At 39.3% G+C, this 16,259-nt stretch overlaps 3 protein-coding genes across 3 annotated transcripts; all 3 read left to right on the top strand.

The window, feature by feature from the left end:
* Nucleotides 1–966, top strand: LOC134880756 (odorant receptor 131-2-like). Its single transcript, XM_063907826.1, has one exon. The coding sequence runs from the start codon at nt 1–3 to the stop codon at nt 964–966; it is 966 nt and encodes a 321-aa protein (XP_063763896.1).
* A 1,811-nt stretch (nt 967–2,777) lies between these two features.
* On the top strand, nt 2,778–3,742 carry LOC134880757 (odorant receptor 131-2-like). Its single transcript, XM_063907827.1, is given in 2 exon segments — nt 2,778–2,853; nt 2,856–3,742. Coding segments are annotated over 2 exon segments (963 nt in total).
* A 1,159-nt stretch (nt 3,743–4,901) lies between these two features.
* p4ha3 (prolyl 4-hydroxylase, alpha polypeptide III) lies at nt 4,902–15,216 on the top strand. The gene is made up of 13 exons (XM_063907344.1): nt 4,902–5,148; nt 6,074–6,228; nt 6,343–6,566; nt 8,751–8,900; nt 8,984–9,035; nt 9,165–9,328; nt 10,022–10,201; nt 11,785–11,849; nt 11,967–12,126; nt 12,220–12,282; nt 12,749–12,817; nt 13,467–13,563; nt 14,242–15,216. The coding sequence occupies exons 1-13, from the start codon at nt 4,961–4,963 to the stop codon at nt 14,310–14,312; spliced, it is 1,638 nt and encodes a 545-aa protein (XP_063763414.1). The 5' UTR covers nt 4,902–4,960; the 3' UTR covers nt 14,313–15,216.
* Nucleotides 15,217–16,259: the final 1,043 nt, after the last annotated feature.

Raw genomic sequence — 16,259 nt, 5'->3', positions numbered from 1 at the left:
ATGCAGAATCTGACTGAATTAACAAGCAATGCAACTTCCCACAGAAGCTTCTCTGTGATCATCAAGGTGTGTGTGGTCATCCCTTTCTTTTGCGTCTTCCTCTGTTGCGTTGTTGTCATGCTGCGCATCTTTGCAACTAACAGGCACTTCCTGGACACCTCCCGTTATATCCTGTTTGCCTACATGCTGAATAACGACACCCTCCAGCTCTTCTCCTCTGTGATTCTTTTCCTCTTAGTCATTGGCCGGGTAAAATTTGCTATTGTCTACTGTGTTCCTTTGCTGTTACTTTCCACTTCCACATTCATGAACACACCTTTAATCCTGGCCACTATGTCACTGGAGCGTTATGTGGCGATCCTCTACCCACTGCAACGTCCGGCCCCCTGGCGGTCTGACCGTATCTGGATCATTATTCTGTTCATTTGGTTTCTCAGCTTTAGTTTCCCTATGATAGAATACACTATGGGGGAAAGAAATCCTGCTGTGGATATCCTCTCCACACCTGTGCTCTGCAAACCCACTTATATCAACTCATCTCCAATCCAGATATTGTTCCAAGCTGCTGTTAATATTCTCTTCTTTGCAGTAGTGTCTGTTGTCATCCTCTTTACATACATTAAAATCATGCTGCAAACCAGAAAGATGAGACAGAATAAAGTGTCTGCGAGCAAAGCCATGCACACTGTGCTGCTGCACGGCTTTCAGCTGCTCCTGTGCATGTTGGCCTTTACTCTTCCCATCACTGAACGTATCCTGGTGCCGCATGTCAGCTGGCAACCAGAGGATATCTCCTTTTTTAATTATTTCAGTTTCATCCTTATACCCCGCTTTCTCAGCCCACTTATCTATGGCTTTAGAGATCAGACTCTCAGAGACTGCTTCGGGAGAACTTTTCTCTGCTGCTCAAACAAAGTCAGACCCAGTGTAAGGTGCAAGCTGCAGAACAACTTGCCTGTTTCTTGAGCAGGCCCATTTAGTTTTGAGTTCTCAAATATAATACACAAATGTAAAAGGATGTATTTGTGATGTTTAAACAGGGTTTTGCAGGTTTTTCTGTACCATTATAATTTAGTAAAGTTCCTTAAAAAGGGCTTTAAATGGTATTTACAAGTCTTGTATTTAATTGACCAATATGTTTTAGAAGCTACTGTGATAAGCTCATTGTCTCATTATATGCAAGTGCTGATTTATTCCGAAACTTCTATTCATTTAAATGAATTACTCTTTTTTTCGGTCAGATAAATCCATTCATCCATTTTAAACTAATGTTCTGTGTCCGAGTCACATTCATTTATTAATTATGCTATAAGACACTTTTTTTTACATTATCCTCTGGTAACCGCTGTAAACCAAACATTTGCGGAAACCTTAGCACTTTCTGTGAGAAGATCAACAGCTGGTTATAGATTGACTGCTGTTAAACATAAACCAGGCACTGACTGTTTTGTGCCAGCTGCATCAAAAAAGAGAACTAAATTATATGACTGAATTTTAGGTGTCTTACATAAGGTACGGCAGCTGCTGCTGGTATTACAATACAGTACAATACAAAGGGGCTTTATTGGCATGACCACATATTACACTGTGTATTGGGAACTGGGTATTAAAATTCTCATTCTCTAAATAAGCATGCCGCACTGAGCATGAAGGACTGTGTGTGTGATTGGTTGCACGTAAGCTAATAGTTCAGGCCTTTTGTAGTGAGCAAAATTTTTCACAGATATTTAAAGTCATACAATCACAAAAACACAACATGGCTTTCATCTTTCAAACCTATCATGTAGAATAGTACACTGCATGAAGAAATCAGAGTCCTGTTCCCAGGTGAAAAACGTTAGTTTTTTAATACATATACCAATAAAGAATCCAGGTATTGTGCATACTAATTCACTGCTACTCTCATTTATACACATGAACGGAACAGACAAATTATTACTTTAGTTATCGAAATAATTTCAGAAATGCCCAAAAGTGTGTTATATTGATCAGGTGATAATAGTAGTTTGGAGTTTTTCTTCATTAACCAGAAACTAATGAATGCCTTAAAACAGTCCTTTTTAATGTGGTCAAACAGCAACCTATTAGGCTATCTACGCTCAATTGTGGAGTGTTTTATAATATCACATTCTATTATTAACTGTGTAATTTAGTAAAAGTATGGTGATATTAGACCCAAGCCAAAACATGAGAACTAAATAAAGTAGTTTTTCTGGGTTTATTACTTTGTTTTTTTTAGTAGCCACTTATTACTGCTTCCACAAATACTGCAACAGGATAGATTCTGCATGTCCCCACTGAAATATGTTAATGAGAAGCATCATGGTGTATGATGATAGCATGTAAAAATGCATCTCTGGAGGAATCTGGCATGAATCAAGAAGATGTGAAATGGGCTGAACACTTCAGATAAGGGAAGAACAGCTAAGAGATGTTCTTCATCCAGTTTGATGATAAGAACAGAAATCTGATGAACAAGTTCTTAGGTGAGTTGGGGTCTCTTTTATTCTAAAGGTTAGATGTGTATATAATAACAGTACAAATACTCTGTTTAAATGGGTGAATAAAAGGGGAAATAGATTATATATTTTTTGTTACAAATGTGAGGTTTTACTTTAAATGATCCAGTATTTACTTATTAACAGTACGCTGCTCTTTTAATTCAGCAAAGTTTTATTGTGCTTTTTTGAGGATGTCATTGTTGAGTGTTTACAAACCTAATGCTTTTTGTCTTACAGGTTTGCAAAAGGGTTTGCTTTATTGTCTACATTTGCAGAATGCAGAATCTGACTGAATTAACACGCAATGCAACTTCCCACAGAAGCCTCTCTGTGATCATCAAGGTGTGTGTGGTCATCCTTTCTTCTGCATCTTCCTCTGTTGCGTTGTTGTCATGCTGCGCATCTTTGCAACTAACAGGCACTTCCTGGACACCTCCCGTTATATCCTGTTTGCCTACATGCTGAATAACGACACCCTCCAGCTCTTCTCCTCTGTGATTCTTTTCCTCTTAGTCATTGGCCGGGTAAAATTTGCTACTGTCTACTGTGTTCCTTTGCTGTTACTTTCCACTTCCACATTCATGAACACACCTTTAATCCTGGCCACTATGTCACTGGAGCGTTATGTGGCGATCCTCTACCCACTGCAACGTCCGGCCACCTGGCGATCTGACCGTATCTGGATCATTATTCTGTTCATTTGGTTTCTCAGCTTTAGTTTCCCTATGATAGAATACGCTATTGGGGAAAGAAATCCTGCTGTGGATATCCTCTCCACACCTGTGCTCTGCAAAGCCACTTATATCAACTCATCTCCAATCCAGACATTGTTCCAAGCTGCTGTTAATATTCTCTTCTTTGCAGTAGTGTCTGTTGTCATCTTCTTTACATACATTAAAATCATGCTGCAAACCAGAAAGATGAGACAGAATAAAGTGTCTGCGAGCAAAGCCATGCACACTGTGCTGCTGCACGGCTTTCAGCTGCTCCTGTGCATGTTGGCCTTTACTCTTCCCATCACTGAAGGTCTCCTTCTGCCGCATGTCAGCTGGCAACCAGAGGATATCACCTTTTTTAATTATTTCAGTTTCATCCTTATACCCCGCTTTCTCAGCCCACTTATCTATGGCTTTAGAGATCAGACTCTCAGAGACTGCTTCGGGAGAACTTTTCTCTGCTGCTCAAACAAAGTCAGACCCAGTGTAAGGTGCAAGCTGCAGAACAACTTGCCTGTTTCTTGAGCAGGCCCATTTAGTTTTGAGTTCTCAAATATAATACACAAATGTAAAAGGATGTATTTGTGATGTTTAAACAGGGTTTTGCATCTTTTTTTGTACCATTATAATTGAGTAAAGTTCCTTAAAAAGGGCTTTAAATGTTTTTTTAAAAGTATAGTATTTTATTTACCAATATTTTTTAGAAGGTGAAAAAACTTTGAATACACAAAGAATGCAAAAAAAAACATAATTGTGTGACAGCCCTCATGTTTACACTTTAAGATTTCCATTGCATGTTGGTGACATTATCAATATTAAAATATAGGAAACACAAAGTGCAACACTGCAAACTGCTGTAAGTTCATATTTGCACATTCCATAACAAAAGGATAGATAATTTACTAAGATATTTACATTTTTGTGCATTCATATTACTAAGTCTATGATAATATGTTATGAGAAGCTTAATGTGTGTTTTTGTGCAAAAATATAAAAGTTGTCAGTTGTAAATCCTTTATATTGGCCTATGTATTTGCGAGTACACATCATATACATTTAATGTAATGCTATTTATATATATATATATATATATATATATATATCAATATCAATATCAATAATATATATACTTTAAAAAAAAGATTCACCATAATAAATGCATGTCTTTAACTGGGCAGCTTATGAATGGTAGTTTGGTTGTTGTGCATGTCATTCACCTGCAGGTGTCTCACTCACTCCAAACTCAAAATCTAATGCATTAAACGCTTTTGTCATTGATACCCTCATCATTGATACCCCCATCACTGATACCCTCATCACCAACAGTAAAATAAAAACATGTTATATTAGGTGGTGCATAAGTTATACCCAGAATGAATCCTTCTCATGTTCATGATTTATTTGCAGGAATATAAACTCAAACTGAGTGTGTAGCTCGTTAAATCAGAAACAGTCTTCACACACTGGCACAGAACCCAAACTCCATAAAGTTTAATAGGTTCTTGTCATTAATAGTGCATATAAACCTGTCGTGCTGTAATGATAAAACTATTGTCCTGACTGAATTCAGGCTGCAGAAGGGGAAAGCTGATCTCAGAGCAGGATGAGGGAGATCCCTATGTGGACTGTAGAGGCATGTTGTAACTCCTGAAGATCCTCAGTACAGTTTAGGGCAGGGAGAGAGGAGCTCACCAACTGACGCTGCTGTTGAACAACCGGAATAACGCTATTATCTGCGCTGAGATGAAGTATCCTACACGTATTTGCTTCTGCTGGAGTATCCTGACTGTCGCGCTGATCCCCGTGTCTTTAGGGGAAATGTATACGTCGCTGCTTAACGTGAAGCAGGCGATCACCGTTGAGCGGAAGCTGATCGATTACTTGAAAACGTACATTGACCACGAGTTAGAGAGACTGGAGGACGTCAAACGGTAAGTGACACTCAAGATGCATCTACACTTTTGTGGTTCCCCTGGAGAGTTCTGAGGATGCAATACATACCCTGAGGAACAGCAGTGCACACGTCTTTTGGGTATTTTAAAGGACTAATTCACAGCTCACACAGAAAAGTATCTTTAATAGTGCAAGACTGTGATCATGTGTGTAACTCACCCACAGACACATTCATGAGATGTCTTCCCATTTTTATACCAACAAATTGAAATCTGCTTTTCAATTAGCAATGAAAAACTAAAACATTACCACCTAATGACATTATCAGTCCTTAACTGTTTTCCTTTAAATCTTAAAGAGGTTTATTTATTTAAAATAACACAATCTAAGCTATCAGCTGTCTCTTTACAATAGTGTCTTATCAGCATACTTCCACTCAAAAACCTTTATTGTCTTGTTGAAACAGTATGACTGATACACCATTTTATGCTCATGATTCAACAGTTTCTTCCAGCCCTTTTGACCATGAAATCTTTGTGGTGTGAGGTTGGAAAATGAGTAATGTCATGCATCAGCTTTATTCATCCGTTTCAATAATATAAAATGATGTGTATAGTCATTATTTACTTATTAATTTTATTAGGCTATCATCATTCATTGCAGTGATTTAACTGCTGCTTTCTCCTTTTTTCCCGTCATTTATTTTGATGCAATACTGTTTATTTCAAGGCATTGGCTATATCAAGTGCCATGTTTTAACACTCTGTTTATATATACCAAAGCATAATATACTGAAAAGGTATTGTTCTATGTTCCTATAAATGTTTTTATTTTCTTTGACCAATTCTAATGATCTTCAAGATCACCTTAAGGTTTCCAGGACTCACCTGCAAAAGGTGAAACTGTCTGAGCACATGGTTTCTTTTTCCTTTTTGTAACCACAGTCTACAATCTTCCCTGCAGCTTTTATGCCAAAGTGTCAGACCTGCACACTGAACTGTACAAAGGCCCGGCGACTGCGATGGCCAACCCACTGGTGGCTTTCACCCTGATCAAGCGGCTGCATTCAGAGTGGCTGAATGTAGTCTACAGCAACGAAGCCCAGGAGAACACACAAGGTTGGCTCTCTGCCTTCTTTACAGACACATCTGGTGGTGATAACGCCCCCTACTCCTCTTCTCAGCTGTCACCACCCAACCCCCCCACTAACCTTTTGGCCTTCTGCTGTCCAGCCCTCAGGTCCAGTTACGGGGAGGAAGAGGCGGATCTGCCCAAACTGGAAGACCTCCAGGGGGCCGCCAAGGGGCTGATGAGACTGCAGGATGTGTATGTTCTCCAGGTGGCCAGCCTCGTAAGGGGTCATTTCCAGAGAGTCACTGAAGGCCAGCCTATTGATATCTACCGGCCCAAGGTGTCTGTCCCGCTGTCGGGTGATGACTGCTTTATGGTCGGAAAGGTACACAATTCACTATTTTCATTTATTGCTTCATCCCAGTGATTTTGGTTTATTTGCCTTGGTGGAAAAATAATCTGCAGAAAAGTCGCCCCCGACATAAGTATCTTAAGGCTATTGATGACGTTATTAGATTTGACTACTGCATCAATGGGGAGCTACTTTAGCCTGGTTTATATAAGCTCCATCTAGGTAGTTTAGTACAGAGGCTCTCAATCTAGAGTCCCAAGATAATTCTGAGAGGACATGAGACTTTTAATGAAAGACGAAAGTGGGGAAAAAAAGTTATGCTTTTTAAAAACTTTTGTTAACTTTTTTGTGAAATATTGGAGATTGTTTCTCTTAAAAACGCTTAAATTGAAACAATCTGCGAAGTTTGAAAATTACTGTCTGAAATGTGACAATATGTCATAAATAGACACAGCTTTTTTGTAAAAAGCTGGAAAACAACCAGTAACAGCTTGCAAATAAATGTTGTTGAGTAAAAAAAGAGTACCCTCTTAAATGTAATGGAGTAGATGTATTGTGTAATGTAAAAAAGTAGGCTTATGCACAGGAAAGCCTTCGTAAAAGTGTCTTCTTAAGCGCAGTTCTTCAGTAACTCAGTGCTCTATTGCCCATTTGTGAGCTCTATAAATCCTGAAATGCAGAAGAAAACATCCCATTTCGAAGGTCTGCAAAATACTTTTTTTCCTCACCTATCAGTCATTGTGTGGTGGGAATCCAGACAGTCAAGCATGGAAAAAGATAACATTTTTCCCATTGCATGCCTGGGAATCTGTTCCATGTGTAGATGAATATACTATTACAAAGAGAAGCAGAATGAAGGAAAAAAAGTTTTTCGCAGCTATACATTTCATTTTTTATGTACAGTGGTGATGTGTTAGGGCAGGGCACTGTGTGGGAGAGACTTCCTCCTGTATGGAAAATACATTATCTCACACAGCAAAAGCTTTTGGAGCAGAGAACCTGAGCTTGTTTTCACTTGTACTAAGGCTGAGATTATCTGAGATGATCTTTAAACGGTAAAAAAGTGAAAAAGTTGCCTTTACAAGATTTTATATGGCCGTTAAACTGTTCCTCAAAACCAGCAGGGCTAGAGTAGATGTTTTTCACATGTCGGTTTATTTGAGGAGATTTTAAAGATTATATTAACTGATTCTTCCCTCAGGCTGTTCTGAGATTGCAGAAATTAGCTCTTTTTTTAAAAAAATCAATTGGTTCTTTAGCGTTCACAGCTCCAAAATAATGGGTTGCAATGTTGTGAACTGTCAGTGTGTCAAGTCTTTGAGTGTTTTTGGGGGGTTAAATGCGACACTGGAATTTTGTTTGTGTGCTGTCTGGAGGGGGTTGTGGATATAATCTGTGATGGGGGAGACACATGGCACCCTGTTTTATGTGGGTGCTGTCAGGCCTGTAGTCAGCACCTATTTCATCAAGTCAAGTCAGATACAAAACACGTTCGAGGCAGAGTATAGTATGCCTGTGTGCATGACGTTCTTGGTGTAAAAACAATCAAGCTTTTTAATCAACAGACACGCAGCTCTATCCACAATGTAGTTGCTTGAGATCAGATAGGTGTAATCTCATAGATTGACATGCTTACAGTGGACCAGTTTGGGGAAGTATTATACATTGTTAAGTTAAAAACAAACCCAGAGCTGCTTCAATTAGTTGATCCCAAAATAATTCACAGTAAATTAACATTCTTTGGCTTTGGACTGTCGAACCGACAATTCTGAACTTCATTTAAACCGCTAATCTCATTGTGATCAATATTTTTTTGTAAGAGTGAACAGCAGAATAAATAACTTCAGAGATAGAAAAACAAAAACCCAGCACACACAAATAGCGTCACTGAAAATTAAGTCTAAGTAGGTACAAAATAAAAGGATTATATTTAGACATATAATGCCATCAGTGGAAGATGCCATGTCTTTATTCATTTCAAAAGGAGTTGAATCAGCCAAAATGATTTAGCCCTGCTTAGGCTTAGGCTAACTGAATGGTGGTCATTAGTTGTGACCGAACAGGAGTCTAGATTCAAACCTGGCAGCCATGAGTGCATACTGACCAGAGCCTAATGACATGAACTTATTCTGTTAAGAGCCTGAATACAACCAATATGACAAATACTTTAGCCACCGTTTGAATGAATGGCTGTTACCCTGATGTTGTTTTACCCAGGTGGCCTACGAGCAGCAAGACTACTACCACTCAGTGCAGTGGTTGGAGGAGTCGGTGCGTCTATTCAGGGGCACAGGAGGCGAGTGGTTACCAGAGAATGCAGGCACTTTAGAGGATGCTCTGGATCACCTGGCCTTCTCTCATTTTAAAGTAAGAAGATGGACACTTTGGGAATGCACACTTGGAAGTTGACTGATAGATTGCAATGCCCTAAATTCCTCTCATTGTTTCAGACAGGAAACATCTCCTACGCTCTCAGTTTATCCCAGGAGTTACTGCATCATGGTAATACTTTTTTATTTAACCTGCCCTTTTCCTTTAATCCTGTCCTGCTTGTTTGAACTTGCCTAAATTGACTAACTGTCCTAAGAAGTATGCCCTGTATAATGTTCAGTATTTACACCTTTTTTTCAGATCCAATGAATGGAAGGGTTTTGCAGAATGTTGAGAAATACGAGAAGCTGCTGGTGAGGAGTCCAACCTTATCAACTACAGACCATGGTCTAAAGAGACCCACCTCAGATTCTTTAAGGACCAGGGACACTTACGAGACTCTCTGCCAGACCCAAGGCTCTCAGGTATTCATCACAATTTATCATTCTGAAACATACTGTGTGTTAGCCAAATAATTGGAAGGTATCACGGATAAGTTAATACAGCAAAGTGTTAAACCGAATGTGCAATGAAAGGAAATCTGCTATTCCGATAGCAGAGGTCCCTGATGGAATATACCAATGAATCTTAATTCTCATGTGTTGTTTGTTTGTGTTTGTACAGTCTGTTAGAGAAAGTGTTAGGTATAGTCAGCATTGAGTTATGTGCTTGATATTTAATGTTTAAGAGTGCCACTAATCTTATATGACATTTGAGCTGAATGCTAATGTCAGCATGCTCCTCATGACACGCTTATGATAAAAAGTGAAATTTAATCTGATGTGATGTAATGTGTAGTTGGTCATAAACCAAAGTATTGGACGAATTGAAACTTTAACATGATGATGGCATACCAAATGTCATAGCAATCCAAACAATAGTTGTTAACATGTTGTAGTCAAATTCGACAATATTTTGGAGTTTCAGCTCCGATTTTATTAAGATGTAAGTCTCTAACGGATATTTCCTAGCCCATAAAAAGACTATCCTTATTATAATTCCTTTTAAGCTCATGCAAAATAAAATAACTAAGCTATAAGCAATTGTTTGCAGATGAAGAAGAAAAATAATTCCTATTTTGTTCTTGTTAATGGACTTCAGATGTCTGATTCTCTTAGCAGCAAATGCATTTTAAAAACCCCAGACTATTCTGCGACTTCTTCACCAACGGAAATCCTGGACTGCTACTGCTGCCTGTGAGACGTGAAGTGCTGAGCCTGCAGCCGTATGTGGTCCTGTACCACAACTTCATCACTGACACAGAGGCTGAGGACATCAAGACGACCGCTCAGCCAGGAGTAAGTGCTTTTTCCTCATCATTTGTGGGTAAAACCAAAAAACATGTTTCTCCAATACGTCATCCTTTTAGGAATTATGAAAACAAGCCATGTTTTTACAGTTAACACTGCATTTTTTTACTTAATCCAATATGAATCTGGAAAGTGTTTAAATCCCCTGTTTTGCAGAGTTTTTCTCTCATGGGACTCACAAAAAGGAGGATGAAAAATATATTATATATTTTGTCAGTCAAAATCAACAAATAGACAAACCGTGTTAGAAAATTGCTTAAATGTAACACTTTGCTATTGCCATGTAAACACCTGTTTAGTCTCACATTGAAAAGTCTGGGCTATTTTTACTGTTATTTTCCAACAATGACGATCCAATGCCCTTACAATTACCTGGGATATTGTTTTTTAATTGTCCTTATTCATAGTGTCTGTTTAGGATATACTGTATAATGTCTATGTGGCTTCTAGCAGAAAACGTTCCACTGTTGTTGTCGGCTTTGCTAGAATCACATGGACATCTGCCCTTATGTTAGCTTTTCCTTACTCTTGTAAGCTTTTCAAATTGTCAGAATTTGAGCACTGAGATAGTGCTTTTAAGAGGCAGTGATGCATTTAAACTTGTGAGAAAGCTTTTGTCTTTGTCAGTGGTGAACAGTGATTACCTACAGTACATTTACTTTAGTTCTGTAGTTGAAGACACTCACTAAATGGGGCAGTTTTTGATAGTGAATATACTCTCTTTTAAAACTTACATTTAGCTGATTAATCAGTTTATTGTTAAAGAGTGCATTAAATAAGGAGAATAAGCTTGAAGCCAAGGAACAACATTGTGCTTCATGGCCTTGAATAAAGATTTAAATGAGTAAAAAGGTGCCTATAACAACAAATATGTTGTAAACATCCATACTACCTGAGAATCTACTCTGCAATGGGTCTCGGCCAGCCTTCTCTTATTGGAAAGATCCTATGGAGGAAGAGTTGGTCTGCTTCCAAACATTTAGCTAAAGGAATGAGGGATATACATTACTACAAAAACTTGGCTGAGCGCCTCAAACTGTCCAAATAACCCCACTGGTAAATATTCAGTCCTCTATGATGGAACCTCAGTATCTAAGTGAAAGCAACTCACTTTTCTGCTCATTTAATGAAAACTGCAGTGCATGGTCCTCAGAGCTGACTCAGTTACTTTAGGGAATATTTGGTGGGCTAACTCAAAACCCTATAGTTTCTGTGAGGTTTTGGCATTGTTCAATGAATTTTCCATGCTGTGCTCAGATGGAAACCCCTATGCTTATTTCATCATTATGTCAGCCTGTGGGTTTGTTGAAAACAGGCCCAGGGACTGGTATTCGTTTGGAGCATTCAGTAACCATGAGCAGGTTTCACATTCAGCCTCTAACACAGGTCTGTTGTTTAGAGTTCACAGACCTGTCATATACTTCCTTTCTTTTCTTATGATTTGACATGTCATTGGAGCTGGTTTACAGGCTCTTACTCACATTTGCCAGTGCCTGCAGCTCGACATTAATGCTTGGCTGCTGTAACAAATACAGACTCATAAAATGCTGTTTTCTATCTTTGCTGACAAGTTGAGGCGATCTGTGGTGGCAGCTGGAGAGAAACAGGCAACAGCAGAGTATCGCATTAGCAAGAGGTACAATTAACTTACCTTTGCTGTAGTATTACATTAAACACTTAACAGTGTGCAAATGATGTCAAATGTTACTTTTTCATGGTTTGAGTAGTTATTAATCATACTTCTGTATTCTAGTGCATGGCTGAAGAGCTCAGCACACTCCACTGTTGGGAAGCTGGACCAGAAGATCTCCCTGCTCACAGGTCTGAATGTGAAGCATCCATATGGCGAGTACCTCCAGGTTGTGAATTATGGGATTGGAGGCCACTATGAGCCGCACTTTGACCATGCTACAGTGAGTTGTTATACTTGTTAGACAAACGTTAACACTTTATTATATTGGTATAGATTAAATTATCAAGATATATCAACTGTTTACATTTTCCAGTCGCCTTCAAGTCCAGTGTTCAAGCTAAAAACGGGGAATCGATTGGCAACCTTCATGATATATGTAAGTGATTTCTTACTTTTACCATATTATGACCCTGTGTGACCTACAGTAGATAGCGGCCAGAGATTTCTGGGCAGGTTCCTATTACTGCTGCTCCGAAGTGGTCAGGCCTCTGCCTTGAGTGCTGCAAGACTTTGCATGAGAACCCAGTTTATACGTGACCTCAGTGCGTAACATTTCTTTTTATGGATGTTCTGTCATGCAACAAACTAAAACCAGACTCTATTTTTTGTCTTTTGCCTCCATTATAAAAGCCTATTTTTTACTTAGCATATTTTGTCTTATTTCATACATTCAAGCCATTGTTGTTATATTTTCTATTCAGTGTTTTGGCAACATATAGCATTATTGAGAATTTCATGTTAACATTTAAGCTTTTTAAAACAGTTCAGCAGACCGAGGAGCTTTTCATAACACAAGCGCATAAACACAAGACACAACTCTGAAGGAATGTCCTTTTCCACAGCTCAGCTCTGTAGAAGCAGGTGGGTCCACAGCCTTCATCTACGCCAACTTCAGTGTTCCAGTCGTGGAGGTAAACACTCTGCCAATGTCTAAGCAGCATATTTTGTATTTGTGTAATTTTTGCCTCAAGCTAGCTTATTTTCAACTCTCACTGTTCCTCTATCACATTCTCTGGAGCAGCTGTCAAAATGCTTAAAGTTCAGACCATAGCAACAACAGCCATGAAATTCTTTATCCTACACAGTACTGCTATTGTAAAGCTGAGACTCAGTGGATGTTGAGGCTGCTTTTGGGTTATTACATGAGCCAGCGTATAAGGTTTACCAGGCCATCCCTAGGGTTTCACCTCTCGCCGTACATTTTATATATATTTCACTTACTGGTTGTTCATACAGAAAAAGAAATTCTCCTTATAAACTCATGAACCACCAATAAAATACTAATAATAGATTGTAACTGCTGGAGCTCCTATGCTTGACATTCAGCTTTACCCAAGATAAGCTCTAACCAGATACAGCTAAATCTATTTTGTCAAACAAGAGATAGGTTTGCTACATTTTCAAGTTTAACATTTTATTATTGAAATATAGCATAGTTTTGGTGTCTCTTGATCTATTAACTGAGAAAAAAGTTGTCAGATTATTCAATAACAAAAGTAAATGTTATTTGCAACTTCCTAACTAATTAAAAGTGATATTTTCTTGTTTTTTATTTTACAGAAAGCTGCCATTTTCTGGTGGAATCTGCATAGAAATGGTCAAGGGAACGAAGACACGCTGCATGCTGGTTGCCCGGTGCTTATTGGGGACAAGTGGGGTAAGAGTCAGTAAACCCAGTTTGATGTGATGAAAACGCAATTTATCAGGCCCAGGTTTTCATATGGACAGATTTCGCCTTTTTGCGCCATTATTGCGGTCCATTTCCAGTGTTCAGCCCTCCTGTCAGACAGGAGCAAATGTAGAGCTACAACATCTAGGCAACATCTGTGCTGCATTATGCATTTACAGATATTAAAGAGTGCAGTTCAGACAGTGAGCGCTCATACTGAAAGCTGAACATCTGCTGCTGGTTGGCCCAGACCATCAAACTCCCGAAATGTGTGTTAGGGGCCCACTCAAGCTAACAATGATATCGACCCACACCAAGCAGCTGCTGGAGAATTTGGTGGTTGTGTTGTTGTTTCTTGCAGCCAAAGTCCTAACCTTTTTTTAGGCTTTAAAACGGAATAAAATAAATGTTTAGAGGTCTAGTGTGTAGGCTTTAGAGGGATCAATGGAAGAAATTTAAAATTGTATTTGTTAATATTTTCTCATTTATGAATCCACACCTGAAACAAACAATATTTTTGTTAACCTAGAATGAGCCCTAAGTGTGTACATAGGGAGCAGTTTTTATGTTACCTCAAGTCCACTGTAGGTTTTCAAACTTCAAACTTTCATTTATCAGTTTTTGGGCCCAAGATATCAAGCCATTGTATCTTTCCGTATGTTTCAGTGGCAAACAAATGGATCCATGAGCATGGCCAAGAGTTCCATCACCGCTGCAGCCTGAATCCTGAGGAGTAAGAGGGGTGGAGCGACTGCTGGGCCCCTTGGAGTAAAAGAGCCAGCCTCCACAAGTGCATGCTTGCAGGCAGAGAGAAGGAGGGAGCCAGAAAGTAAGCCCACAGGCAGGGGAGGGTACAGCCGTATAGGGGCAGCTAGTGATTGGAGCACCGGGCCCCAGGGAGCCTGAAGCGTACAGTGCTGCAGTGGACATGGATAGCACGAGGCTGAGAGGCGGGAAAGAAGAGGTTGTTGGCAACAATCCCCAGAGGCCAAAACCTCTCTTGCTCCTACTCGCCAGGTTCTGCGGATGGAGTGAGGCCTCTGCCTTCGAACACTGTGCTGGATTCAGTTTACTGTGCAGGGCTGTTTGCTTCTCCCACTTCAAAACTGACATTTTATTCAGCCCTTTTCCTACACTGGGCCAACTTAAGGGTCTGCCATCAAATATCAACACAGCTTTATGCAGACTCTCAAAACGTTACTTCTTATGTGTAGAAGTTTACAAAGATTCTTAATGTGCCTGAATCACAGATAAAAGCTTTATAAAACGATGCACAAGGCAAGTAGAAATTTCTATTTGATGTGATGTTTCAGCTAAAAATAAAATGCAATTCAAGTCAATGTATTTATGAAAATGCTTTTAAGGGCTGGACCAAGCAGATATAGAGTAAGTGACCTTGTTGTACAGAATTTTATTTAAAAGTAATATCTTTGTTCACTGAAGCTTAGCAACAGAGATTGGTTCAAGTTCTTGTGCAATGGGTCATTCCTGACCCCCAGACTGCAGCTCTGACTGGTGCTGTGAGTCAACGGACCCAGTCATTGTGTGTGTGTGTGTGTGTGTGTGTGTGTGTGTGTGTGTGTGTGTGTGTGTGTGTGTGTGTGTGTGTGTGTGTGTGTGTGTGTGTGTGTGTGTATTACCAGCTGACAACATGATGCAGTCACTGCTTCCTGTGAGATCATTTTTTTTTTTAAATAAATGGAATGGAATAAGGGAACAGTAAAGCCAGATGTGTCATCCAGTTTTTGAGCTTTAGAGGCTGGGCGGCAGAAAACACACTCTGTGTGCCAAGCAATTGGGAACACGTCGGCTGCAGACTTTGTGGCTAAACTAACACAAACAATGCAGTCTGCATACCTTCGAAAGGTCATATACCCATCTTAAAACAGGGGGAAGACACATTATTTAAATCAACTGTAAGTTTGGGCACTATATATTGGACCTTTTGATAAAGGTCCAATATATGATAAAGGAGGGACAGAGGGATAATACCCCTGCTTGCTCATCCTGATGAATGTTTTTCTTCAAGCTCCCCACAGTGTACATAAACAGACGCACTCTTCAAGCACCAGCTGACACAGACAACATACTGGATGCAACACGTCATATACTGGATGCATATTGCACATATCTGTGTGCACACTCAACTGCAGGACTTGATTAATTTTCCTTGGAGTTGATGGATAGCAACACGCTGCTTTTGGAAAGCTCTAATTGGTTTCATTGCAGAGATAGATACCATTAAAAAACAAACAGATAAAGTCACTTTTAGTTGCAAAACTCATAAATGAACATCATATTGCTAACAAAAGGTTGCAATTACTTTGGCCATATTTACTGAAACACTGTATTTTCTAGTACAGATAAGGACTTTATTTATATGCCAATCCATATGTTTTCCAAGATGTACTTTTTCTATATCAGTAACATAAAAAAAGGGAATTCCAGGAAAGCAGAAGGGTTAAAGTAATGTTTTCACAGGTCCCTCTTACAACCTGAAGCCTGACTTTTTCTGGATTCAAAGGGCTTTATTCTGCACTCTTCCTATACACCCTAAGCGGCCCTCCCCGTTTCCATGAACACTACAACAAACACGGCTTTAGACTTGTTGCTATGCGAGAGCAGTGCAAACTACCTAAAGCATACATGACCAGAGCATATATGTACCTCAACACATTGTCAAG

The sequence above is a fragment of the Eleginops maclovinus genome, chromosome 18 (genome assembly GCF_036324505.1).
Source record: "Eleginops maclovinus isolate JMC-PN-2008 ecotype Puerto Natales chromosome 18, JC_Emac_rtc_rv5, whole genome shotgun sequence".
Taxonomy (NCBI): domain Eukaryota; kingdom Metazoa; phylum Chordata; class Actinopteri; order Perciformes; family Eleginopidae; genus Eleginops; species Eleginops maclovinus.
Note: the sequence above shows the minus strand (reverse complement) of the source record. Positions and strands in the feature narration are given on the sequence as shown.